At 37.0% G+C, this 26,350-nt stretch overlaps 2 protein-coding genes across 6 annotated transcripts in view; one reads left to right on the top strand and one right to left on the bottom strand.

Annotated features, from left to right (window-relative positions):
- The window catches only part of LOC139746212 (calmodulin-like protein 4), a 92,774-nt gene extending 82,917 nt beyond the window's left edge, over positions 1-9,857 (top strand). The window contains exons 1-5 of one of the 2 annotated variants that reach the window (XM_071657173.1): positions 4,484-4,612; positions 4,709-4,739; positions 6,355-6,486; positions 7,809-7,991; positions 8,521-9,857. In XM_071657173.1, coding sequence (XP_071513274.1) covers positions 4,610-4,612; positions 4,709-4,739; positions 6,355-6,486; positions 7,809-7,991; positions 8,521-8,621 — 450 coding nt within the window. In that variant the 5' untranslated portion in view covers positions 4,484-4,609 and the 3' untranslated portion in view covers positions 8,622-9,857. Of the gene's footprint in view, positions 1-4,483; positions 4,613-4,708; positions 4,740-6,354; positions 6,487-7,808; positions 7,992-8,520 lie in introns of those variants that run through there. The other variant, XM_071657172.1, reaches the window with a different exon arrangement.
- Positions 9,858-11,402: 1,545 nt separating this feature from the next.
- Positions 11,403-26,073, bottom strand: LOC139746211 (fructose-2,6-bisphosphatase TIGAR-like). Of its 4 annotated transcripts, none has more exons than XM_071657169.1 (8): positions 26,002-26,073; positions 23,153-23,272; positions 19,621-19,708; positions 19,237-19,380; positions 17,115-17,255; positions 16,092-16,181; positions 14,792-14,961; positions 11,403-13,063 (listed from the first exon to the last, which is right to left on the bottom strand). In XM_071657169.1, exons 1-8 carry the CDS (start codon positions 26,043-26,045, stop codon positions 12,994-12,996), a joined length of 867 nt encoding a protein of 288 aa, XP_071513270.1. In that variant the 5' UTR covers positions 26,046-26,073; the 3' UTR covers positions 11,403-12,993. The 4 variants fall into 4 exon arrangements, with proteins under 4 accessions (XP_071513270.1, XP_071513271.1, XP_071513272.1 ...); XM_071657170.1 differs by lacking the exon at positions 26,002-26,073 and adding an exon at positions 25,510-25,666; XM_071657171.1 differs by lacking the exon at positions 26,002-26,073 and adding an exon at positions 25,064-25,445.
- Positions 26,074-26,350: the final 277 nt, after the last annotated feature.

Here is a 26,350-nt window from a genome sequence, read left to right on the forward strand (position 1 = left end):
ACTCTCGTCCCCTCTCCCTGGACTCTCGTCCCCTCTCCCTGGACCCTCTCTCTCTTTCCCCTCCCCGGACTCCGGAGCGTACATTTGGCTGGCATGTAAATTATATTTGGTGAGATCAAAGACTTCCAGCGGCCGGGCCGCTCACTCGCTCTCCCAGCCTCTCCCACAGTCCCTCGTCCAGTCCTCTCTCTCTCTCTCTCTCTCTCTCTCTCTCTCTCTCTCTCTCTCTCTCTCTCTCCTCGTCATGGTTACCGCTGCTTTACTCTTGTGTGTTGCAGGGAGAGTTTACACTCGTAGTGTTCTCCCGTTTCTTAACCTGCTATATATCTACATACATGTCTTTACATATATATATATATATATATATATATATATATATATATATATATATATATATATATATATATATATATATATATATATATATATATATATATATATATATATATATATATATATATATATATATATATATATATATATATATATATATATATATATATATATATATACACACGTACACAATCCAGACTAAGCCATGTGTTTTCTCGTGTGTCTGTCTGTCTGTCTGTCTGTCAGCCCTTACTGGTGTGTTGTCCTCTGTGTTTGTCTACCGTCCATCGCTGCCTACGGTGTGAACCCGTCCACGGTGCAGCTGGACCCATACTGTGGACCGCCTGGGCCAGACGGTACATTGTAGGGTAGAAGTGTGGGTCGTCCCTGGGAGCCTGAGGACGGACCGCCTCCCCCACCACCACTACTCTTCCCCCTGGGGATTCCTCTCTTCCCTTCCCCACCAGTCCTTCCCCTGGGGAAATATCGGCGGAAATGTGGGCAAAACCTGTGGCGCGAAAGCCATCTTGGAGCACTCCATTTGGCCCCTCTCCTCTTGGAACTACACGCGTAAAGTCCAGCTCCCTCCACCCTATCGCACACCACCGCTTTTATTATTATTATTATTATTATTATTATTATTATTATTATTATTATTATTATATCATTATTATTATTATTATTATTATTATTATTATTAATATTATTATTATTATTATTATTATTATTATTATTATTATCATTGTTGTTGTTATCATTATTATTATTATTATTTTATTGACAATTATGTAGTGTTATTTCATGCAACAGGTTTGGTCAGAAGAGATTCTTAGTTGGTGGAAAATATACATACAATGTCTGGGTCAACACCGGACGTAGCATCACACTTGTAAGTCTGACCAAAGAATGATTTCTAATACGTTTATTTCTTCCACACGACTCGTACAACTGCTGAACGAAGAATAAGATCACATACAACAGCTGAACAAAGAGTAAGATCATGATGATGATTGGTACGATACTTTATGAAATATATAAAGAAAAAATGTTTCCTTGTGTCATATTTTCTCGTCTTGAAATTTTCAAAATACTTCTCCAAAAAAGAAGGTCCAGTAGACATATTGGGGCAGCTTTTGTAAACAAGATATTGGCCGTTAGTGTCCTCCCTCACCAGTACATTGTTAGTGTCCTCCCTCACCAGTACATTGTTAGTGTCCTCCCTCACCAGTACATTGTTAGTGTCCTCCCTCACCAGTACATTGTTAGTGTCCTCCCTCACCAGTACATTGTTAGTGGCCTCCCTCACCAGTACATTGTTAGTGGCCTCCCTCACCAGTACATTGTTAGTGGTTTGTTATGTGATGAAATACAAATATTGTTAAGACTTGAGGCAGAGCAGAGGATCAGGGGAGCCACGCTCCTACCCCGTCCTGGGAAGGGAAGAGGACGTGACGGTTTAAGGGAGAGATCAGGGGAGCCACACGCTCCTACCCCGTCCTGGGAAGGGAGGGAGCAGCAGGACGTGAGGGCACGACATTTGGCGGGAGTTGATAGAAGCGTCGCATCAAAAGATGTTGGCTTAATGAAGAGGTTGAGCACGTTCTCCCGTGTGAGTGAGGTGATCACGTGCACCTCACCCCCACACGGGCGGCTCTGTGTCTGTGTGTGTGTGTCATCCCCGCTTGGTGGGTCAGGCAAGATCTGGAACCCTCGGTTCGATCCCTGGGAGGCTATATTCACGTGTCGCACATGCCAAGATACAGACTGTATTTACTGGTTGCAGAGAGAGCATTACTGCTGCCCTTTGGTGTACGCCTGTGTGGCCGTACAGCTCCCGTTGGAGTACAATGTGGAGACCAGATAACACCAGGCTTGATGGCTCATGACGAGGTTATCTGCTGGAGGAGAGTACATGTGTCCTGCGGTGGTGCTACTCTTGTGTGTGGTAGTGACAGTCACAGAGGGTAGTGGGAGCCGCCTCTCCGTCCACCACACCCCCTGGCACAACACCCGCCTGGCAGAAGACGTTGAGAAGGAGCGTCATGTGATGTAAAGGTAATATGCTCCCGAGGAAATTTTATCGGAAAGTGTGAACAAGAGGGAAAGTTTTCTTCTCTGCAGCAGTTTTGTCGTGGTAGGAAAATCATATCAAAACGGGAGAGGAAAAAAAAAGAGGAAGTTGATTTTCAAATTCATTAAATGTCTATTTTTCTTGTATTAAACGGCATATTTTCAGAAGGATTTTGTGTTGCCTTAACTTGCTGGCTTGGACGATATCTGGTGGGAAGTTCGTCTAATGTTCTGTAAGCATAAAGGTGAAGAATTCTGTTGACCACGTTGCTATTAATCTCTCCCTTATATATATATATATATATATATATATATATATATATATATATATATATATATATATATATATATATATATATATATATATATATATATATGGTATTCTATTACGTGGTGATCGAAAAGTCATTTTCCTGTTAGGTTCAGTCATATCTTATCGCTATCGCCCTCGTCGACCACGCATAAGGTTTAATTTTGGTAACAGAATCATTTTCGATTATCTCGAGAATTCGTCGTAGTTTTCCTGCGACACTGATGAAGTCCGTTGACCAGATGTAGACAACGTCATCCACGTAAGTGTGGACCGGGTTGTTAGTTATGAGTGGGTGTTGTATCCCTCATCATAGTGTTGATATATCGAGCTGTGTATGGAGCCTGTACCACTGTCGTGGATGTCCTGTGTTTCCCGCCTTCAGGGTCAGTGCTGATATTCCTACCGTGTTTGTCCTCTTTCACTTCTCGTAATGGTTTACTCAGGGCGTGCGCCCCCTCCTGAGACCTGACCCCACACGTCAGGTCACCCTCCCCAGGTCGTGCCCCCCCTCCCTCATGTGACCTGGCCCACACGTCAGGTCACCCTACCCAGGTCGTGCCCCCCCTCCCTCATGTGACCTGGCCCACACGTCAGGTCACCCTCCCCAGGTCGTGCCCCCCCTCCCTCATGTGACCTGGCCCACACGTCAGGTCACCCTCCCCAGGTCGTGCCCCCCCTCCCTCATGTGACCTGGCCCACACGTCAGGTCACCCTTCCCAGGTCGTGCCCCCCCTCCCTCATGTGACCTGGCCCACACGTCAGGTCACCCTTCCCAGGTCGTGCCCCCCTCCCTCATGTGACCTGGCCCACACGTCAGGTCCGCACCATTCCTAACAGATATATATCATGATAATCCTCATTAGGTGCCAGCCTCCTCCTGCTGTGGCTCGTGTCTTTGGAGGGGAGTCAGGCGGAAAATGAGCAGGGAATTTGTTTTCTCTCACAGACGCACCCACAAAGGCCCCGGCCAGACTGCCCCAGCACCCAGCCCTCTCACCACCACCCTCCTCAACCCGAGGACCTGACCCACACTCCCCACAAATCAGGTATGTTCCTGGCTTGTGGGGAGTGTAGGTCAGCTTCCTAGCTTGTGGGGAGTATGGGTCAGGTCCCTGGCTTGTGGGGAGTGTAGGTTAGGTCCCTGGCGTGTGGGGAGTGTGAATCAGGTTCCTGGCTCTTGGGGAGTGTGGGTCCCACCCTCCCCACAAGTCAGGAACCTGACCCACACTACCTACATATTTCCCCGTATCATTTGTATAACCAGAGCTTAACAAACAAGTGGAGGAGGACTACACTTAATTATATACCTCACCGTACATCTAACATAAATGTAGACCTCAAAAATCGAGGTTAAAATCAGATAAGCTAAAACGCTTCTAGACTCGTTTTGTTCTTTCTTCCTATCTCTATCTGCTTGTTTTCTCTTTTTTCGACTTCTTTCGTTGAACAGACAAAATGTACGAATGCATCTTAAATCCAGTTGGTGCGAATGCGTACGCTTATATTGCATAGTTGGTGTGATTTTACGCCGAGTGGATAACTGAATTTATTTCAAACAACGAATGTTGATACAAATTGCACTATCAGGCATTTCTCCTGTATGAGTCAACATGACGTGATCTAGGTCGAACTAAATAGGTGTGTTCTTTGCTATCCTGTTGGTTTTCATTCTCATAGTATTAAGTTTTAAACCAGATATTACCATGTGGTTGAAAGAAATCATATCACGCCGCCGTGTACTGAAAATTTGCGTAGCTTATTTGTGGACATCAAACCTGGCGCCTTACCTGCGGCTGTAGGCCAATCAGATGCCGAGCAACAGGTTGGTGGGCTGTGATTGGTCAAGTCTTACCTGTACCTGTTGACGTCATTTGTTGTTATCTACCTGACACCATGGTAAGTGACACCAGGTGTATGGAAAGTTTATTTGTATTTTCTAGCAGTTTTAACCCAATAGGAATTATTTCTAATATTATCTTTTATCTTCCACAGGCCCGGCATTTCAAGGAACAAGATATAGATGGTAAGTATTCCTTTTACCTTGGCACACATAAGTAGACAATCAGGATAGCCATCATCTGTGAGGGAGGGGCAGTAATGGGTTATTAAACTTTCCGAATTAAAGATGTGATTGTAGCACCCTTCATTATCTCGTTAGTCAAGCAAGAATAAGTGTGATCAAACCATAGTAAATATTATTTTGGTTATGTAATAAATGAACCACTTGGGCTGATTTATTTAGCATAATCTATTGAGTAATGAGGTGGCACAAGGAAGGCAAGATCAGTTATAAATACTTAGGATTATTACTTACAGATACTAGGCAAAATATTTTTTGTGTTAATACTGGGTAGAAATTTTTTTTTCTAGGTGAAAGAAAACCTGTAATCTCATTAGGTGCTGCTAAAGAGGCCTTGTAGAATAGTTTGTGATGCACATATTGAAGGATAGTTTTCTGCAAGTTGCTTGATATCTTGGTGGTACCTGTAGTAATAGCATGTTGTGTAGTATCATGAAGGTAGTAATTTGACCTCTTGTAGAAATCATATATGTAAAAACTCCTGATGGTTGTCAGAGATATTTTTTTTCAAAGTACATTATGGTTAAGAAATTTATTTTCCTTATGTGTTATTGCAAACATGCAAGTTGTTTTATTCAATCATACTTAGTATCCAGTAATAATGGTCAGACGAAGAGAAGCCTTGGTAAAGTGAATAACAAGGAGTAAGCTGCAAAATACTGTATTCTTCATTGTTTAACAATGGCGTATGTCAGGCAATATTTTCTCAAACGCTGTGACAGAATTAATATCATTTAACTAATTTACATCTGTTTTAATAAGGCTCATTCAGTGCTATATTGGTAGCACATTTCATTTAGTTGCTTCTGTGTGGAATCTGGCCATTGGAGGATTGGCTGTTATGATACCTCCTCCTTCCCTCATACAGATAAGCTGTGGAATTCTCTTCCTTTTGTCTTTTCCTCTTCATATAACTTTTCTTTCTCTAAGAGTCAGATGTACAAACACCTTCAGATATCTGATTTATTTCTACTGTCTTTTACTTTCTTCTTTCACCTGAGATGGCCTTGCTTGGGGCATATTTTGCCCATTCCATGTCTTTCACTTTCTAAACACATATTTGTACTTTGTTCATACAAATATTGAATTATTTTACTTTTCTGGGGAGTTCTTATACAATCAATAGAAATGAAGTACAATTTCCATGTATCTGTTCATCTCATCCCAGAGAGTTAAAGTACTTTTACCAAGTTTCTAGCTGAAACTCTACCACCATTATTTACCTCTTTTCAGTTTATGTAGCTTCTCTTCAAGAGGAACTGACTATTTTTGCATCTGTTTCTTAGAAGTGAACATGCTTTTTATTGCTATACTGGATATGCATCATGCTTATTTGAATAGCACAGTTAATACTGAAAGAGTTGCTCTCAGTCAGTGAAAATATATCTAGGTTTATGACCAAGTTAGCAGTCATAATGATAGATAACAAATAGAAATCTTAGTTTAGTGAATTCTGTAACACATTGTCACATGCATACATTACATATCCTAAAATCTTCAAGCATGTTGTAGTACATTTCCAGTAATTCAGATGACATTTGGATTCTTTGATTTCCAGAATTCAGGGAGTGTTTCTCCTTATATGCTCGTAATGGGCAAATTCGCACCTTGGATCAGTTAACAGTAATCATGCGTTCTCTTGGTATGAGCCCAACTATTTCTGAGCTCAAAAAGTATTTCAAGGATAAAGGTAAGAGTAAATTGTTTTATTTATATTACTAATACTAGTTTCTTTGAATGGCTTGTGGCTTGCCTTGAACCTAGCTTTGATCATTTTTGGGCCCTTTATTGACTGGACATACTCCACACAAACGCTTTCCCATGTCATTATCCACTGTACAACCCTCACCTTTCACAAGGCCTTCCCCTTCTCCAAGCCCCACCACCTACAAGGTCCTCTTCTTGCACTGTCCTCACCTCTAGCAAGCCTTTACCCACCTGCATGGCTCTCTCCTCCTTTAAACCCCTCACTCTTACACATCCCTCCCTTCCCAAGTCCCCCACCCTGCATGGCCCTCTCCTCCCAAGACCTCCATTCCATGTATGCCCCCCATCTCCAGATGCCCTAACCCCCTACATGACTCTCCACTTTTATGACTACCATCCCATGCATGGCCTTCCCTTCCCAAGACCCCCACCTCCTGCAGAACCCTCCCTTGTATCCCTACTTCCTGTATGGTCTTCCCCTCCCCATACCCACAACTTGTTTGATTGCTTTGGCTGTAGTAGTCTGTTTGGTCTGACTGTATTGGTCTTGTGTGAGACAGTTCTCACAAACACAGGCTCCTTTATATGTAGACCAAAGAAGTATTTTTTTCAGAAAGTACAACATGGGAAATGTTCAGATTATGCTCTTTCGTCATGCTTAACATTCTACTGAGTTTAAAGGTGATCCTTGTTTCCTGTCTGGAATTGTCTATTTTAGTCACATAACTATACAGTTGGCATCACTATTGCTCCATTACATTAATATCATATTGTAACCCTGTGACCCCTTTTATAGGGCTAAGCTGCACATGAGAGCAGGGTAAGGGTGAGGAGATCCACACTTTTTTTTTTAATCAGTTGATGATACAGCCTTCCACTTCTTGAAGGATTGTTAATCTCCACTTTTATTTTGGATTGTTCTACTAATCATCACTTTTCATTTTTGTGTCAATAATTCTCATATATTTGAACAAGAGAATCTTACAGTTATCAATATCTTATTTTTAAGTCTATCTTATACCATTGCTGCAATCTAATGGTATTAACATATCATATTACCACTGTGATTTAGATTCTAAGGAAACTTTAATTTGTGTATCTTATTAGATATTCACATATAATACCACAGGAATATTCCTGTTCCATTTACCTGCCCTTAAGAAAGTGAATTTTTTTTATCTATTTTTTTCTCCAACTAAGCAGAGAATGGTGTACAAGCTGTAGGATTTACAGCTTGATTTTCTGATTTTAGTTTCATAAATTAATGGATAGCTACATGAATTCTTTCATGCCACTATATCTTAGGTGGCAAAATGAGCTTTCCTGACTTCCTTGATGTTATGCACAAGCATAGTCAAGTGGAAAAGATACCTGAAGAAATTTTGGCAGCATTTAAAGGTCATGACCCTAAGAATACTGGAACTATACCTGCGCGAGATCTACGACATATTCTCCTGCAGTGGGGTGAACGACTTAGCCACAAAGAAGGTAATTATGGGTGCTGATTTTTTTTCTTCTTCTTTTTTCTGCTTGCATTAGTTTAACTCTTTCACTGGTCTTGAGTTTTTTCCCAAAGTGTTTATCTAGAAAAAATCTGTTTTTTGCTTACTGCTGGAGGCTGAAAAAATTAAATGTGCACCAAAAGGGTTAAACAAAGAAAATTCTGAAAAACTAATGACATTTTTTGGCAAGTTGACAACAAGTCTTAGGTGAAATGCCTATGCAGGGATTTGTTGTTAAAAAAGATGCTTATGACTGTAACAAGGAGAGAAGTGGGAATATGTGTACAAAAGATTATGGGTGAAACAGAAGGACCGAGTAAAAGAAAATGTGCATGACAAATGTGGCAGTATGAATGAATCAGTAGTAACCCAAGTACATAGTTGGAAAAGAATTTGCATGATCTGTTCTGTGGATAAGGACGATAACATATTAGAGATGTACTATAAAAAGACAACATTAACTGTACAGTGTTACAGTATTGTGTATTAACTTTATATATTTATTTATTCTTCAGTAGAGCAAATTTTCCGTGAGGCCAACATCTCTCCAAATGGTGTGGTTCGATACCAAGATTTCTGCAGGATTGTGTGTGCACCTGTGCCAGACTATTATTAGAATTGACATAAGTCTGGAGACACAATTTTAAGAAATCCTAAATAATCACAGGATTCAAGTGCCTTGATTTGTATGCTTAGGTCACAATTTATTAAACAAATTAAAACAAAATTTTACAAGAACCAATATTGAATATACACTCTAATTACCATAAAAGTGTCATGAATTTATTATTTTCATATATATATATATATATATATATATATATATATATATACCTGAAAGAACCTAAGTTTTCTTCTAATTCTGTATTTTGATCACAAGAAAATTTCTTAATGTTTAACTCAACTATAGATATTTCATTTACTGAATATCAACTTATAGAGCAGTAACAAATGCTCATTGTTATATATAGGTATTGTAAAATGTATATCTGAATATTTCAAATATATTTATAGAGATTTTCCCCACATTTTATAGTTTGTTCTCCAATCAAATTCCATGACATATTTAGATTAACATGATAAGCAAGTACATTTCCTGTATGAAGAATAATACAGACTGAGGTACTCCTAACACCACAAGTTGCTTATTTTAAAACCTGAATGAATCACATTTCGCTTGTATACTTTTCACAATTTCAAAGAAAATATAAGATAAAAATGTGTATTTATTGAGGAACATCATATGCTGATTACCCTTTCCCATGAAAATTCTACAGTGGAACAAGTCCAGGGCCTTTTATGGATGACTTTTATCCATTTGGCTCCCTTTTTACCTGTGATGATTCATTTTTCTGGTTACATCAACTCATCCTTCATAATTCACTACCATTTTATTAAAAAATCAGAAAGTTAAATGTTTCACACAGAATCTAAGAAATACATAGACTATGTAAGTAACACATACAGGATGTGTGATATCACACTATTAAAAACCCCATAAAGTGTGTAATGTGTTTAGGTTTATATAGAATGAAATTACACCTACAGAAACCCCAGAATCATTATGTAATCACATAAATAATGAAGATCCCTACCATCAGCAGGGCCTTCCATTTGTTTGTTAAACACCCTTCCACACCAGTACGAGGAAAATTCTACTACTCTTTTGGGTAGTTTCTTCAGTAACATATAACAGAGATATTTTGCAAGGATTTTTTTTTTTTTTCATTTTTTGGCTTACAAGGTAACTACTTTTTTCATGTGGGAATTCACACTGGAAGAGTTGCAAGAGCATCAAATAATTTGAAATACTATGTTTATGTTGCTTACAATAAAAGTTCATCAGCAAGCATTCTGGTCATTAGAGTTGTAATTCCTTTTTCTGCCAGATGTGCAAAGTCAATATCCATTGCCTTATTTAAAGCCAACCCTTATGTAATCAAGGTTGCCTAACCCCCATACCCAATACCAGTCAAGCACAGTTCTATTCATGCCTGAAGTGTACCAGGCAGCCCATCACCAGAGAAAGGCACATAGAGGTAAACTGCCTACTGCTCAAGAACAGAGTTCCTACAGGGATGGGGGATTGTAATTTCCAAATAAGTAGGAAATTCAGCCACCAATGGATCTGAAAGCTGTAACTTACTTGGAGGATGCCCATCACTGGTCCCCGACCACCATTCATCCCCTAATCTTGGTGAGCTTCCAGTGACAGGGCTGTGATACATTACCAACTCAACAGTGTGGCGTTCCTAACTCTGCCGAATCAGTGAAGCAAAGTCAACCCATCACAAAACAATCTACAGGGAATTAAGGAACACTATGCTAAGACATAGTTAGTCCTGATGTTTATCCAATTCCTGCAGAAGTCCTCACTGCAAATAAGACAGGTAATCATCTTCATTTGGTATTACATTTCATCCATCATGAGGATGATTTTAGGGATTCTGCCATTACTTTTATACAGAGGTGATAGTTTAAATCTAGCCTTTGAATTATTTCAACACCTTGTGAGCAAAGGCAGCTTTATACATCGTTGCAGTATCTCTGAAACCTGTCAATCTGTAGTTTCCGTAATGAAATAACTTTCTGAATATTAATGTTTGAACAAACAACTCCTTCGTCTCTTCAAACTTGGCCTGCTTTGCTTTGTACGTTGTAAGGCCACAGACGTGTTCATTATTCACAAGCAGCTGATGTCTATTTCACTTACAAAACTGCAAAATTGATACTTCTGCAGTGAATATTGATTTCTGGTGCTCAGTGTTGGGCTTTGCACTGTAATTAAACATCCAAATTTGCATAAATCAGAGAAATTGTGTTTGGATGAAATCCTATTAGTATTAAACAAAATGATGGAAAAACAGTAGCAGTTTTTGTAACCTGCACAAAATGGTGCAGCTTATATGGTATGATCTTTGAATTCTAGTTGATATAAAGATGGTCAGTGTCATTTACCAAAATATTGGTAAATTCTGAATGTACGTTTGAGAAATGGCAAAAGTGATAAACATTACGGCAGTTTGATTTCCAAACAGCTAAACCATAATGCTGAATTACTTGACAAATGTTTTCAGAACTGCTTTTACATCCTGAACATACCATGTTGAAATGTATTATGCCCTTAGCGTATGAGGAAACTTGGCCTAAACAAACAGTGGGATGAAAGTGAAAAAGATTATGTATCTCAAAATAGGTAATAACACTGAAGAAGACTCGAAGATATGAAAGACAAATGTTTAAACTGTTTTCAGTAAAATATATACGTTAAGACTTGTAATAAAATTACTTCAAACAGATGAACTTCATTGGTAATTTTTGCCTTTGAGTAAATGTAATAAAAAAGTAGTTTTCCAGTGATCTCATATCAAGTCAAAGGAGTGTGCAAACTCTGTGAGGACATGTATTTCTGTACTTCACTACCATTTAATTTCTTAATTCACATTACATAGCATTAAATTAATAATACTGAAACTGAATGCATTTATGCTATCTCCATTTCCATCTATATGGGTGGAATGAGTGCATAAAGATATTCTACAGGTGGATGTACATACATTAGGTAAGCCTAGTTACAATACAATTGTAATGGAAACTTTCTTTATGACAATCCTTCATTTCAACCCTAACCCTTTATTTGCTTTCTGCAGCATAGGATATGGGAGATACATCCTTAACTCTTTATTGGCAGATATTGTCTGGAAATTTCATTGCAGAGTGCACAGAAAATAATAGAAAAAGTTTATGACATGATGGATTAGTATTCAAAACTAACAGAACATTCACAGAAAGTTGTATTACAGTATCACCCTTTTGTTGGTCTGCTTAGCCAAGCTGAGTGCCCGAAACGGGTGTGAATGATGTTTTTGACAGATCCTGATAACAGAGAAGACTTGAAAATTATGTTTCTTTCTGTTAAGCTTGTTATCTTATTGCACTCCTCATACACAGCCACAGTGTTGTTGGTAAATAACATAAATATGCTGAACATATACATCTTCCATACTAAAATTCACTATGAGGGAGATTGCCTGGCAAATGTGAGGAGGATAGAGAAGGGTTGGTTTTTCTTTACACTGAAAACTGCAGTCTTACTTCATTTATACTCTTATTGTATTTCAAACTCAGGAACAGCAACATTGGTGAATAACAAGAATATAAGAAGAAATAATTACCTCACACTACATAAAAGTGAGAGATCAAGCCCTGACATGTATGGAGAGGATACTGGATTGTTTCTCTAAAAATATTTTATGTTTTTTTGTATCATCTGTATCAGAGTTCTCTACCACACCAGGATTACAAAAAGGAAATTAGATGCAATAATTACTTATTTTCTTCTGCACACACAAATTCACTGGGGAAGTCTCCCCTTCCTTCTTAAGTAATCCCCCACTAAAATCACTGATTTCTTCACATTTCTTATCATATTCTTTTTCACTGTCCTCATCAATTTATACAAATCATAAGTCTTCCTGCTAGTAACTTAGATAATCCAACAAAATACATACTTTCTGCAGGGTCACCATGTACACATAACCTTCATGTAGATAGCCATGTGCTTATCATAGGGGTACTGAAGATGACAGAATTTTTTCCTGGACCTTCTTTGTGATGGGAAAGATCTCTATAAGCTGCTAATGGTTAGAGAAGTTAGCTGGATATTTAAACAGATGTCGTAAGAGAACATGAATTGATATCCACCACTAATTAAAGATTAAGGCTGTATCTCTTTAGGAGTTAGCTCAGAATTTACAAATATCTCACACCTAATCATAAATAATTAGACATTCTTGTCTCATTTTAAAGGCTTATTACTAAAAACGTTACTACATAACACTCAGTATTTTAGTACATAAATCATTCCCCAAGAAAATTTATTTTCCATTAAATTGTACTGGGCTAAAGTACCAACACTCAGTCCCTGAATACAGTTGCTGGAGAATTTTGCATCAACCACCCACTTCATGTCTACTGCTTTACTTTCATTAAAGATCTTGCAGGTGGCCATCATCATGCATACGTACACACTGTAACATATACCTCTTTGGACTAAATCTGTAAAAATTTGCAAATCACTTTGTTAGGAATCATCATAATTTATAGAGGACCTAACAAAATCTTGTTCATAGGAATAAAAGAGAAACTTACACATATGGTTTAGGAATGAAAACGTGAAATGTTAAGATTCATCACTACGAAAAAAATACAAAAAGTAAAACATCTTTCCAATAATCATTTTACTTCTTCCATAATCAGACTTAAGATTAACTTCCTTTATCATATGCTGATCTGAGAGGCTTTTCCTTACCACTACAGCTCAGTCTCAGACCAACATGCTCTGTTCCTATGATCAGAAAAGCCATTTGTAGCTGGTTTGTAGGCCTATGTACCCTTAATAATCTGGCTAATCAGTATATATTATTAGTTATGTATCCATTGGGTAGTCCATATTGTCTCATAATACTTTGTAAGTATTGGGTCCTGGATATATACAATAATAAAACTTATTGCATTTATGGCAGTTTTTAATTGTAAGGGTATTAAGCAAACAAAGAATACCAGTAGTGTAGACTAAGAACCATGCCTTCCAGGATTTTCCTTCTTTTCATTTTATATCAGAAGCTCAAGTTAGTAAAAAAATACCCACTGAGGCTACCCCTTGAACAGACATAAATAGTGCTTTGAATGTCAGTCCTCTGTTACATATCAGGGTGTTACAAACATCAATCTACACAATTTTCTGCTACAAGTTGAAATCTACATGCATTGTAGGCTTAGTTAAGTTGCAACCAAACATGTAATTAGTCACCAGAATTTGGTGTGGGCCTCAGTAACCCACTAATGATCATGGTGGGTGGATGTGTGCCTTTTCAAGAGGCCATAGCCACACCTCATCCACATCCATGCTCCACTTACTGAGGATTGGTCAGTCAAGTTAAAAACGTATTTTTCCTAAAATCAAAAATTCCTAACTCTTAATACATAAGAACACAATGGGTTTATTTTTTTTTTCCACAAACAAGCATTTTTTTCATACATTCACCCTTTCCCACATTAGCGAGGCGATGCACCAATACCAGAGTTTCCTCTCAAGTAGTGGTCCTTACTGGCCTCCCTATGGTTTCCTCAACCACTTCAAATGCCATGGTTTTGCCTACTACCAGCATGCTATCCTCAGTATCCCACATTGCTGCACTTCACTCTGTCCCTTGCACACCTTACACCCCCCAGCATGTTCAGGCCCCATCCCTTCAAAGCATCTTTCACTCTATCCTTCCATCTCCTCTTTAGTTTACCTCTTTTCTTTGTTCCCTTCACTTTTAACAGGAACACCCTCCTAGCCATCCTTTCCTCACTTATCCTCTTTTAATCATATACATGAAAGATTATGTAACTTGCATAAATAAGGTTGGTAAGTCTGACAGATAGTGTACAGCCAAGTCTTTGTTCTTAAGATTTTTCTTTTGTTGGTAAGTGTGTACATTTTCATATGAAAGAAATTATTCTTTTTTTTTTTCTCCCCACTGATGGGAGACTGAAAAAATCATTTATGCTCTGAAAGGGTTAAAGGGTGTGTGCAATAATTTTGCCTTTTGTCTTAATGGTTTGCCTTCCAAAGCTTTCCATTCTTTCTGAAGCAGGAACAGTTTATTTTTTGTGTTTGCTTTAGATACTGATAAGATATTTGTTTGGGTCCATTATTCAGTATCTAATAAAATATGCATGTGGTATTGTGAATCTTTTTATAAATAAACAATAATATAAGCTCATCAAAAGTCTTACCTTACTAAATACTCTGTAATTCCAGTATTTGGGGGGATTCTATTAAGTATATCAGGATCTCCTGGTACTGGACAGCTGAGAGTCTTATGAAGGTGAACGAAGAGCTGTTTGAGGGCTGCTCCATGACTCACAACCAAAATGTTTTCCACAGGAGCAGATTCCTCTAATGGCTGCAAAGAAGCAGTAAACAGCTCATCTTTAAGAAGTTTCAATATATCCATTAATTAAAGTAAATTCTAATCCTTATGTAATTCTTAACTAAAGCAGGAAGAACATAAAAAATCTGTGATCCTTTGGACTAAGCAATGTTTGGATTTTGGAATTTAACATACTTTAGAATAATATAGTCTGCAGATTGTCTTGCAAAATATATCAAAACCTTTACATGGTTTTGATTGTAATTAAATGTATAATATTTCAAATACGACTTTAATGAAACTGCTTATAAAAAACTTATTCTCCAAGTTGGCAGTAATTTTGGCTGACTGGAACACAGATTTTGGAAGTGTAGAGATTTTAGGAATACAGATTTTCGAGTTTGTCAGTGCTACAGCCTAAAGAAATTATTTTCAGGAAAATCAAATATAAAATGTCAAAAAATAATTTCATGTGCAAAGAAAAGCCTGTTTACAACCTGAGTGAGAGAAATCAAAATATTGTTTCAGATGCTACAGCACGAGAATTAGATACTGTGATGTAATGAGTGCAGTGTTCAGACGCCATGATATGAAAGTATATCTTTTAGCAGTCTTCAACTATTGTACTTCAAATACAATACTAAGATAACCAATGATTATTCATTTTATTATGAGATGTTATTTTCATATACACCTATACCCCAACTAGTGAGTGATTGGGTTACATTCTTGGACAACATGTCTCAAGTTAAAAATTCATCAGATAAGGACATCAGACTAGTTTATATCATCCCCAAATTACCTGATTCAGCAAATGTTGCTTTGTCACTAGACTAGTTTTTATCATCCTTATCCCCCCACATTATCTGATTCAGCATAAGTTGCTATGTCATGGGTAATGCAGACATTATTTAATGGAAACTTATCAAAAACGTGGTGATGAGAGCTTTAGGTGGTGGTAGAACAAGTGTTACTGATAGGGAGAGAGAGAGGGACCCTACAGTTGTGTACATCACCCTTTGAATTATGTAATTAGCACCTGACAGGTTAACCATACCCTTAACAACATATATCACATAAAACATATAATTTCAGTAAAGTGGACAGTTCTTACAACTAAAGTATGAAAGAAAGAGCATAAAAATATTTAAATGCACATCTACCTGCAAATTCTCCACATCTATATCATCTGTGTCTTCATTCCCTTCACCTCTTTGGTGTCTGTTCTTGTCAAAAACTGATTGACACACATCCTGTAACAAATTTAAAGTTCATCAGCAAAACGAAGATAACTTGAGTATTTTATGTACATTAAGATCATTTTTTGGCAAAGTCTCCAATTTCTTTTCACTTCAAACAAGCTAATAGCAGAGTTGCCAGCCATTATGTTTTTGCCATATTTATTACGTTTTCTTGTGATACATAAAGCAGTACAATTTTTCTCAGTAAAATACATTTTTATGAAATTCTGGTTGTATGTTCATTTATTGTGCATGAATTGTGTATGTAATGTATGGGAACTTCACATGTGTGTACTGTTCAATATATGGTGTATGTTCCCATCGAGCACAGAGGTACTAATGCAGTGTACAAAATAACAGTCAGACATCAATCAATTTCCAACCATTATGCAGAAATGACCGCACAAATTGTTGCACACTCAGTCTTACCAGCCGATCATATCTTTAGCTTGTGTAACCAGGCTGGTCCTACTCCTGAGGCTTCATAAAGCTACACAAAATTATCATGTATACAGATGGATAAGAAATTAATAGTTCCCTTCCATCTATTGCTGTTCTTCAAAGCAGTAAAATCCAATTTACTTAGATTCTCTAGCAATGACAGATGAAGAGTAACAACGAAAATTTTGCTCGAAAAATTAGATCCTCAGCATGTAAGTTACTGGAGCAGACAGATGAGCTTGAACTTGAATTTGCTCACTACCAGGAAGATCATGTATATCTTGACCAAAGAGCTAATGAGTTGTGGGTGGCCATTTCACATCTAAAGGGCAACTTTTTTTATAAGGAAAAGTATGTACATCTTCCCAGGATCATGTCTGCTATCCAATCAGTTGGCAAAATAAGGAGTAAATGAGATGTGAGAGAAGTCAACAGAAAGTTGTAATTTCAACAGATACAAAATGAAAAAGACAACACCCATCTAAAATTATTAAGAAAACCAACCTTAAAAAATGATGCCATTCTAGCTTGTAGAGCACCTAATGTCTCTGCACCTTCAGGGTTGAACTGAGGCCAAGTAAGACCCTCTGCTGCTGCCATGGTCTTGACTTCTTCTATGTTCATACCTTCCACACTTCCAAAATTCTAGGGGGAATATTGGTGCATTTTACTGATTACTATCTCCAGTGCCATGCAATAAAAGGGCCTCTGAAATCATACCAATGCTTTCTATTCTGTCTCTTTCATCACCCAATTCTATTCATGCCTAGCCTTCCTTTTCAATTTTCTTAACCATGTTGGATGGGGTCTACCTCTTCCCATTACCTGGTCATTTTCATTTCATATTTACTAGTACTGTTTTATTACTGTAGGTCCTTCTTACAGTACGTCCCAACATTCTTCATTCTGGTTCTGTTAGTACTTAATCTACACATGAAATCAGGGTCACTTCTCTTGTGATTTCATTGCTCACTCTATCTTGTCATTGTATTTCTAAGATACACTGTACTGTACTTTACTTTCAAAGACTGAAATTTCTAGATTTAATTTCATTGCCATAGCACAATTCATGACCATAAATCAAAATTTATCTAAGTACGTAAATTAGCAAATTTTGGTGAGCATGTTGATTCTGTCTGATTTCTAAATATAAGATAATGAAACAGTGGTCTGATTAGAGTAATGGTAATCAGAAAATTGAATTCCTGGGATCCATCCAATGACATAATCACAAAAAAGTATTTGAAATTTGATTCATTTGTAATGCCTTTCCCATCCTAATACAATGTCTTCTGACTTTGCTATCTTTCAGCCAAACACTTACATATTCCTTGCCTTTCACTTCATTAGATCATTCATTTTTTCTCTCAAAAATACATTAGCATAATCCCTATCAATAATTCTCTTGTCTACTCATTCAATTACTATACTATCTTGTCACCAACTGTTGTTTTTATGATAGAGTCCAACATGAATGCAAAATGGGTTGGTGACTTAACATATCCTTGTAAAATTCATGCCATTAGTCAAACTTTACTGTTGTACTACAGATCTGGAAATACGAAAGTTACAAAAAGGAAAAAAAAAAAAAAATATTCTTGAGGGTTACTGGCTTTGAGGTTTTAATAGGTTATCTGGAGGTAAAAACAAACACACAAATGTATGCATCAACTGATTTTTTAATTTAAAAAGCATTTATAACTAACTATACTTTTTATGAGGGATGAGATGGTAAAAGCCTTGCATGAGATGAAGTTTGGCAAAGTTGCTGGAGTGAACACGAATGATGTTGAATTGCCCAAGGAAAAGGGGTCACTAACCAGTTTTTAGAGGCCTCAGTAACCAGTAAAGGAAATGGTGGGTAATTGTATGCCTTCTCTAGAGACTAGTTGTGTTTGTGGCACCCACCACCAAGGCTGCACTGCTTGTACTTATGATTGGCTTATCCATTACATAATAGTCTTTCGTAAACTAGGAATGCTGAACTCTTAATTTATAAGAAAAAATAAGGGTTTAGATAGTTTTTGTGCATCTAATCATTTCAGTAAAAAAGTATGAACTTATTTTACACAATTAGGATTACCAATTCTGATATTTAGTGTGTTTTTCTTGCAACACAGAAAGAAAGAATATTTTCATTTTTTTGTATATATGTTCATGAAAAAAGAGTAGTTTTTTGCACACTACAGAGATGACCGAAAAAAATCAGTTGTGCCTGTAAGGGTATGAAAACTTTATTAAACAACTGTAAAGACTCCTTAAAAAGTGAAAACTCCATTGCAGTTTCTGTGTCTGTGTATGAATCATTAGGGAAAGTTGGTTTTCTGCACTGGCAATGGATGCAGGAGGATACATTTTAGGAATTTTCCTGGTCTCATTAATCCCTCCGAAAGAATTTCAATTATTTTTTTTACTAAAGCATCACTTATCCTGCAATGCAGCATGCATGCTATTGTTATTTAACTTGAGTAGTTGCAGAGACAGCTGATGCAGTGAATAAGATTTGAGGTGAATGAAACAATTAAGTTAACAATAAAGGTTAGAAAATGCACAGGACCTTGAATTCCACTGATTCCCCTACTTAAGATATGTGGTTGATTAAGATACTTAAGAATGAGGTCCTTACCCTTTCACGCAGTCTAGTATCAACCTTAATAGGAGGAGGTAAGCAGCAATTTTCTTTCAGGATACGCTCACATGTTGTATATGCTCTGCACAAGTCACTTGCATAAACACGAGAGAAAGCTGCCTTGCAAAGACTCATTCCAGCCTGTTAGGAGGAGGGAAATGTCATGGAATAACTACATCTTCATGGCATTTGATTAAAATTCTGCACAGAAAACTTTGTAACCCTCACCTTGCAATCATATGAATTAGTTCCCATGTCATCTTTAATGAATAATTTGTGATACAAAAATAATAAAGTACAAACTTGCAATAGCTCAAAAGCTGATCACTGTGCTAGCAATGATTTCAACAAAAATAACTAATTTATTTTATGAATAGTTACCTGTGAGGCCTGAATCTCTCCTACAGAGCTTAAAGGAATATCCAAGTGACCCTGTATTCGTTGCTCTTTGTTGGCCTGTGTCTCCCCACTTAAGAAGGAAATGAAAAAACATTATTACACAATTCATTGGTAATGTATGATTCACAGAATTTATAAAATGTGGTCAGAATAGATATTCAAGCTGGATTATCACTATGGTTTAATCTTGATAGTGATTACCTATTTAGATTTTTTCCCCCAAAGGCCTCCTTTACAAACAAAAGTCCTCAGTGAGGTCATATAAAGAAATTCAAATGGTATAAAAAGAGTAGTCATTTAAGAGTTTATCAGATCTAATATTTTCTCCTTAAAAACGGGTATGCTACAATTGTTAGGAAAGATAAGTGGCCCAAGAAATGAAAAGGACTTAACAACAGCCACCCCTTCAGTTGTCAACACTTTCATAATGATCATAACTTGTAACTTGATCAAGCTAATATAGCCACCCTGTGAGTTGTCAACAGTCACACAATGATTATGAGACATAGTAACTTGATCAAGCTAATGGTAAGGCATGCAAATAGCTAACCAGACACCTAAGAAATATGATGCATAGCATCAGTCTAATAGAGACGTTCTGTAACCATCAATTATTTAGATATAATGAATGTAAGGAAAAACTTGCCTGTAGAAATACTGCTTTTGTGTTATACTGTATAAAAACCTGGATGGTTCAAATACAGGCAAATCTGCATTTGCAGTCTTCTCCATCACCTCATTGCCTGCATATAACCCTTCATAAATCTTACCAGGTTTTTAGTAAGTATCCTGTAGTAAAACTTTTTCCTTACTTCTAGCAGTATTTCAGAAAATTTTCTTAGATTTCAGGGTTACTTTTATTTTGCTATTTTTCATTAATGTAATGTTGACAAAAATTACCATGTTGTTTAGGTCTCTCAGGCCCAAAGTCCATGCCAAAGAGTGGGATTAGGGCTGGTGGTCTGCTGCCTTTATTTTTGTATTTGGGTCCCAACTTATGGTATAAATGCATTTCCCAAAGTAGGGGATACTGTAGCCAAACAGCACTGTAAAAATATAAAAACTGCATTCACTGTAATGACTGGTAGTGAATAAAAAATAAGCAGTTCAGTACTTCCTGGCTAACCACATATATTTATTCTCAGTATACAAGATATTCTAACTACAGTATCCAAAATAGGTCACATCATTAGGTACTGGTCTCCCTCATTTAAATGGGGGGTTGTGTTCCTATAAGAGGCTGAAATAAATGAATTTCATGTAAATGAATAATTGTTTCCATAGTAGGGGGCTTCTGTTCCCACCCAAGTCTTGAAATTTTTCTTGCAAGCACTAATATAAAATCAGTTTTATAATAAAACAGTGTGAATAGTATCAAGTGACCAGCTTAGATAATTATTTTGTGTTTCCCATCACATTCTTTTGTTTATACATGAGGAGCTGAAATCTGGTGAATGGTTACAAAGTTAACACTAATAACTTTAGATTCCAGTCCTCAGTTCTTACAACAAACAATTTTTTCCATTTTTCTTAATATTTGCACTGGGCTTATCATGCTTACTGTCATTTTGGCTAAAAGGTTCAGTACGCTATTAACCAGTAGTCTTAATTTTATCTTTGTTCATGATATCCCATATGTTGACCTGCTCATGCCGTAAGTCCTACAAAGTGCTGAGTTTGTCTCAACAGTTTCAAGTCTTTTCAATAGCTACAGTTTTGTTTCTAATGTTAACACTATCAAAGGCTTCTTCATAGAGAGGAATTGAAGGACATTTGGGAGAGCTAATCTCAGAGAGAAAAAACTCAATTGGTATATCACATTCTTACAAGTTGCATGTGATACTATTATCCTCACTCTCTACAAGATGTTTTCTTATGATAAACTGTGCACTGGAAGAAATGCATGATGTGTTTGAATACCACCAAATGTAACTTTTCGAAGTCTTGATTTTTTCACCCTTTTTACCCTTATTATATTACTGTTATTCTCTTAGTAATTTGTCAGGGTTTCAGTGTTTTTCTTCACTTTTAAAATGGTATAAAATGAATGTTTACTTTTTCTCTAGTATCTATTAGTTATGTACAACCACATAAGTATGAATCCTAACCTGTATAAATTAATTTTGGGTAGTAAAAGGTTAATGAGGTGAAGCAGGGTAACACAGGATGGTGTAAGTATTTGAATAGTGAAGATCTGGAAGAAGTGGAATTCTTTCAGTACTCAAGAGTGGGCATGGCATGGAATGAAGAAATGAGGGTTGAACTACATCTTAAGGTGGAAAAGGGGACACTAAGGTCCAGGGCATGTTGAAAAATGAGTAAGAGAAACTGCAGTCTGTTAGGGCAAAAATGAATGTTTGAAGGTACAGCAATCCTGATGGTATTGTATGGACATAAGTCTTGGCCCCTGAATGCAAACAATGAAAGAGAATGGACAGTTTAGAAATGAATTGCCTCAGGACAGTATGTTGTGTGAAGACAGTTGACCATGTAAAAAGTAATGGTGTAAGAGTGAGGTAAGGTTGTAAGCACAGGCTGACTGAGAGAGCTGACCAGGGTGTGCTACAGTGGTTAAGACATATGGAGAGAATGAGTAATCCAAGACTAAGAGGATTGTTGTGTCAGCAGTGAAGGGAACTAGGAGGAGGGAGATACCTAGGAGGAGTTGGCAGACAGGAGTGAAGAGAGACTTTTAGGTATCACGACTAAAACGTTCAGGATAGAAGGAATCAGACAGATCTGGTATATGGGAGGTGACCTAATGTCAACGGAATCAACCAAGGCATATGAAGTGGTCTCAGCAAGCTATGAAAAAGCCCGTGGGGCACTGGTTTTGGCACACTATATATGACAGCAAAAGAGTGGACGTGAATTCAGCTCTTATGAGTTCAATATAAATGAGGGAGACAAGTATAACATAACCTACAAAACTGTACTATATTTCCTTTAGATACTTTTGAGTACATTTTTCATGGCTTTACCTTAAGGCAAATGTTCGGTTCACAGTACCTTTAGGTATTAACGGTAGTGGCAACTTCCTATAAGTTAGGTGTTAACTGGCCCAAGACTTTTATATGACAATGCCAATTCCAAATTATGCTGGTAGTTTAGAAGAGAGTAACTTCCAGTAAACTTGAAGCAATAGAATCACACTTTGCTCAAGATGATACATGAGACAACTATTCTTCTACTCATACATCTCAATTCTACTGTCTATCAAAAAAATTACACTTTCTAACACTCAAAGATATTAAATCACCTTTTCCTCTCTCATGCATCCTTTAATTTGATCATAGCTCTTTTATTTCTAGAATCTCCAACATTTAAAAGTTTTGCATAAATCAAGTACTTTAATTCTTAATTTAAATCATGCTGAATTATGCTAATTAAAGAATAATTTCAAAGCCTATTATGGATGAAAGTCTCGTGTGTTTGTATCCAACTGACTTTTATAATCCTGCTCTATCCAAAGCTGGGAATCAGTCCAATATGGAATCATTGTATATGAACTTACTGCCTGACAAAAGTAATGGAGAAGACCACTGGAGCTGATCGTTTCATCTTCTCCAGTTTGATAGTTTCCTGTGATAGCTCTGAGATATAGACACACAACCCGTAGCAGATTATTTTGGCTCTAGAAAGAAATTTGGTAGAATAGGATAAATTCATTATTCATGAGAACTTATCCAACTCAACACATAAAATATTTGATTTTGCTTGAAAGTAAGATTCTAATATATAACACATGCAGTCCCAGTGTGTGGCTAGTTTGCCCATAAACCTGAAAAATACCTGTGATTAAGAAAAGACATTTTGCAACTGCTACTTTTATTTATGTTAAAAGTTTAGTCTACCTCAGAACTTTAACAGTCTTCTTTGCTTTCAGTAGAGTACCAATTTTTGGCTTTTCTCTGTAACACCTATCAAAACATTGCTGTTACTTCACAAACATATGCCAGTTGCATGACCTATCAGAGTAGCACCAATATGTGACAAATTGTTTTCTTTCTATTGAAGCTATATCACCTTATCTAATGCATTATAAAAAAGTAACCTACAAGACTTTTTTTCTTTGAGAAGCTTAAAGCTCTTTCTCTGTAATAAAAAAGTTCTTGCCTTGTGGCATGATGAGCCAGCACTACAGTAACAATCATGTTCCTCTCCTAAGCCTAAGGGCTTGGGAGAGGAACTTGATAGCTGTCATTTCTTTCTGCCTCGCATACATGTGGGTTGCTAATATCAAGTCCACAAGCACACACTTTCCATCTTATACACTACATTCAACCTGACTTGCATGCCTGAATACTCTTAACTCTAAATTTTCCTGTAGTCACCACTGTGTGCTAGCCCTTTCTAATAGACAAAATCTCTTTACAGGTAAAGAAAGCTCAAAAGATGGAGCCCCATGAGTGCAGAAATCTCTCTCCATACTGAACAAAGAGGTAATTGTAGCATGATACGAGACATGACCATGCTTCCAGAAAAGCAGCTTTTAGTTGTTTTTACTGGTAGTATGAGTCACACTTCCTATCAAACCCAGTCAACAAAACTGTTCATCCTTCCATAAGGGTTGGTCAGTAAACTGGGTACATAGTTTAGGCTAAGGTATACATATCTTTCTTTCTTTTGTACATGCTCCCCCTTTTCCTGCATAACCAAGGTAGCACCATGAACAGATGACAACCTTGGAAAGAAAAATTCCTTACTTGGCTTCTTGCTCTGTTCCCTCTTTTGGAAAGTAATACAGGAAGGGAGGATTTCCAGCCACCCACTCTCACCCTTCTTAGTTACCTTCTACAACACACTGGAAATACGTGAGCAGTATTTTTTCTCCCGTCCCCAAGGATAAGGAACTTGAAGTCACATGGATAACCATATGCAACTGCCTTCATCCAAAGAATATAGAAATGGACAGCTGAAAAGGAAAATCCAGGGGCATTTCATCATAACTGCATCCATTGTAACAGCTGTTAAGTATTTTCATTCACACCCACTTTTCTTTCTGAGGAATTACTGAACCTAGTCACAGTATGCATAATGTAGCCATGTCAGGATGCTTGAATACTGGGCACCAAAACAGTTTTTGAGAGTTACCAAATGTGTTTCCAAAAGAAAGCAGTAAGCTACATATAATATCATAAATGAAAATATCATGTAATAAGATTTTCAAAAATTTCTGAAGTCAAAATGAATCATAAGTTGTTTCAAAGGTAAAAATTATAAGCCAAATAAATACCTGTTCTTTACAATTATTTTTGCAGCACAAAAATCTTTGGGATATTTTGTATGCAATAATAGAAGCAATGTTGCCAATGTCTGATTAACTGGGCTTTTTCACTATGTCCCCATTCAACCAGATTTGGCTAATGTGACATGACACAACCTAGGCACCTCAATCAAACAAGCCCATCCTCATGTAACTTACCCTAAACGTGCCTAGAATCTAGAGTAGTATGTGTGTTTTTGTTGCTTCTACAGGATAAGTAAAATTACACTAAACTTGCTTAGAATCTAGAGTAGTATGTGTGTCTTTGTTGCTTCTACAGGATAAGTAAAATAGCCAGCTATATCTATTGCTCTGTACAAGTGCCGAGTTAGTACTGTTATGCTGTTGTCATTGTAAGGGAAAAGACTATTGCCATTAATGCCTAGCTTATATGTAATTTATGATTGAGCTCATATGTAGGAATAAATAGGACACTTTCACCTTGTCAAGGTGAATTTTTGGAGACAATACAAATATTTTCTTAGCGGATATTCTTAATTCCAACCACATTTACTTTTCATTCCATAGCATATATTATTTATTGCTCAAGCATATGATGAATTCTGGCATAATATTAGTAGCAAACCACCAAACTACTTCCTTACTAATTTGTAATGCAGACGATCCAATCACAGCGGTCGTCCGGTTAATAGTTCTACCTTAGGGTAGGTACAAACATTATTAACTCCATTGTAATGAAAAACAATTTAAACAGAATTACTATCACATGTATCTTAATTGTCATTAATTAACGCTTGAGATTACACAATTAAGATTTAATCCATTTATACACAAGAATAATGTACTGTGCCTTATAGGGAACTAAAGGTAAATCATACATGTAGCTGACCGGGTTGGGCGCATTACGAGACGACTTTAGATTTAGATTCATTGTGTTTAAACGCTACAGTAACGATCATGGCTTTTTTTTTCTGAGAATTATATCACGTTATTCATGACAGTCACAAGAAGATACAGGGATTTTTTTTGAAACTTTTCAATTATCTTAATGACTGATTTTCCAAAGTCCAGTGCATTCTACAGTGATCAGTATGCATATGTAGACTTTATCGAAACAATATCACATAATGTAAAACCTTAGTATTTGTGGTAGATAAAAGTATGTTTGTCTCCTCCTCATGGTATTAGAACAACAAAAGTAACTCTGCCTTCTTCCTAGTGTTAGAAAAACAAAAGTAACTGCCTTCTTAGTGTTAGAAAAACAAAAGTAACTCGATGTCTTCTTGCAGCTTGTCATGATACAGGAATATCATTTTCATTCATTGAGATGTAGTAATAAAACACCTAATGGACATAGCATGATATTAAGCGTCATTTATTTAAGTAATATGAAAAATACCTTGAATATGTAGTGCAGGTTGGGCCCCCCCACTCAAGAAAAATATTCCTAGATTGGAAGAGTGCGCTAAGAGCAACTGAATAATA

This window comes from Panulirus ornatus, chromosome 64, assembly GCF_036320965.1.
Source record: "Panulirus ornatus isolate Po-2019 chromosome 64, ASM3632096v1, whole genome shotgun sequence".
NCBI lineage: Eukaryota > Metazoa > Arthropoda > Malacostraca > Decapoda > Palinuridae > Panulirus > Panulirus ornatus.

Bases quoted from the DNA above. Each gene is read 5' to 3' on its own strand.
- LOC139746211 (XM_071657168.1), bottom strand. From the start codon at position 24,530: ATGAAGGCAGTTGCATATGGTTATCCATGTGACTTCAAGTTCCTTATC. The intron at 19,381-19,620 runs GTAACTATTCAT...TCCTCCTAACAG, and splicing joins GAGAGATTCAGGCCTCACAG to GCTGGAATGAGTCTTTGCAA. The intron at 14,962-16,091 runs GTAGATGTGCAT...GCTTCTTTGCAG, and splicing joins TAGATGTGGAGAATTTGCAG to CCATTAGAGGAATCTGCTCC.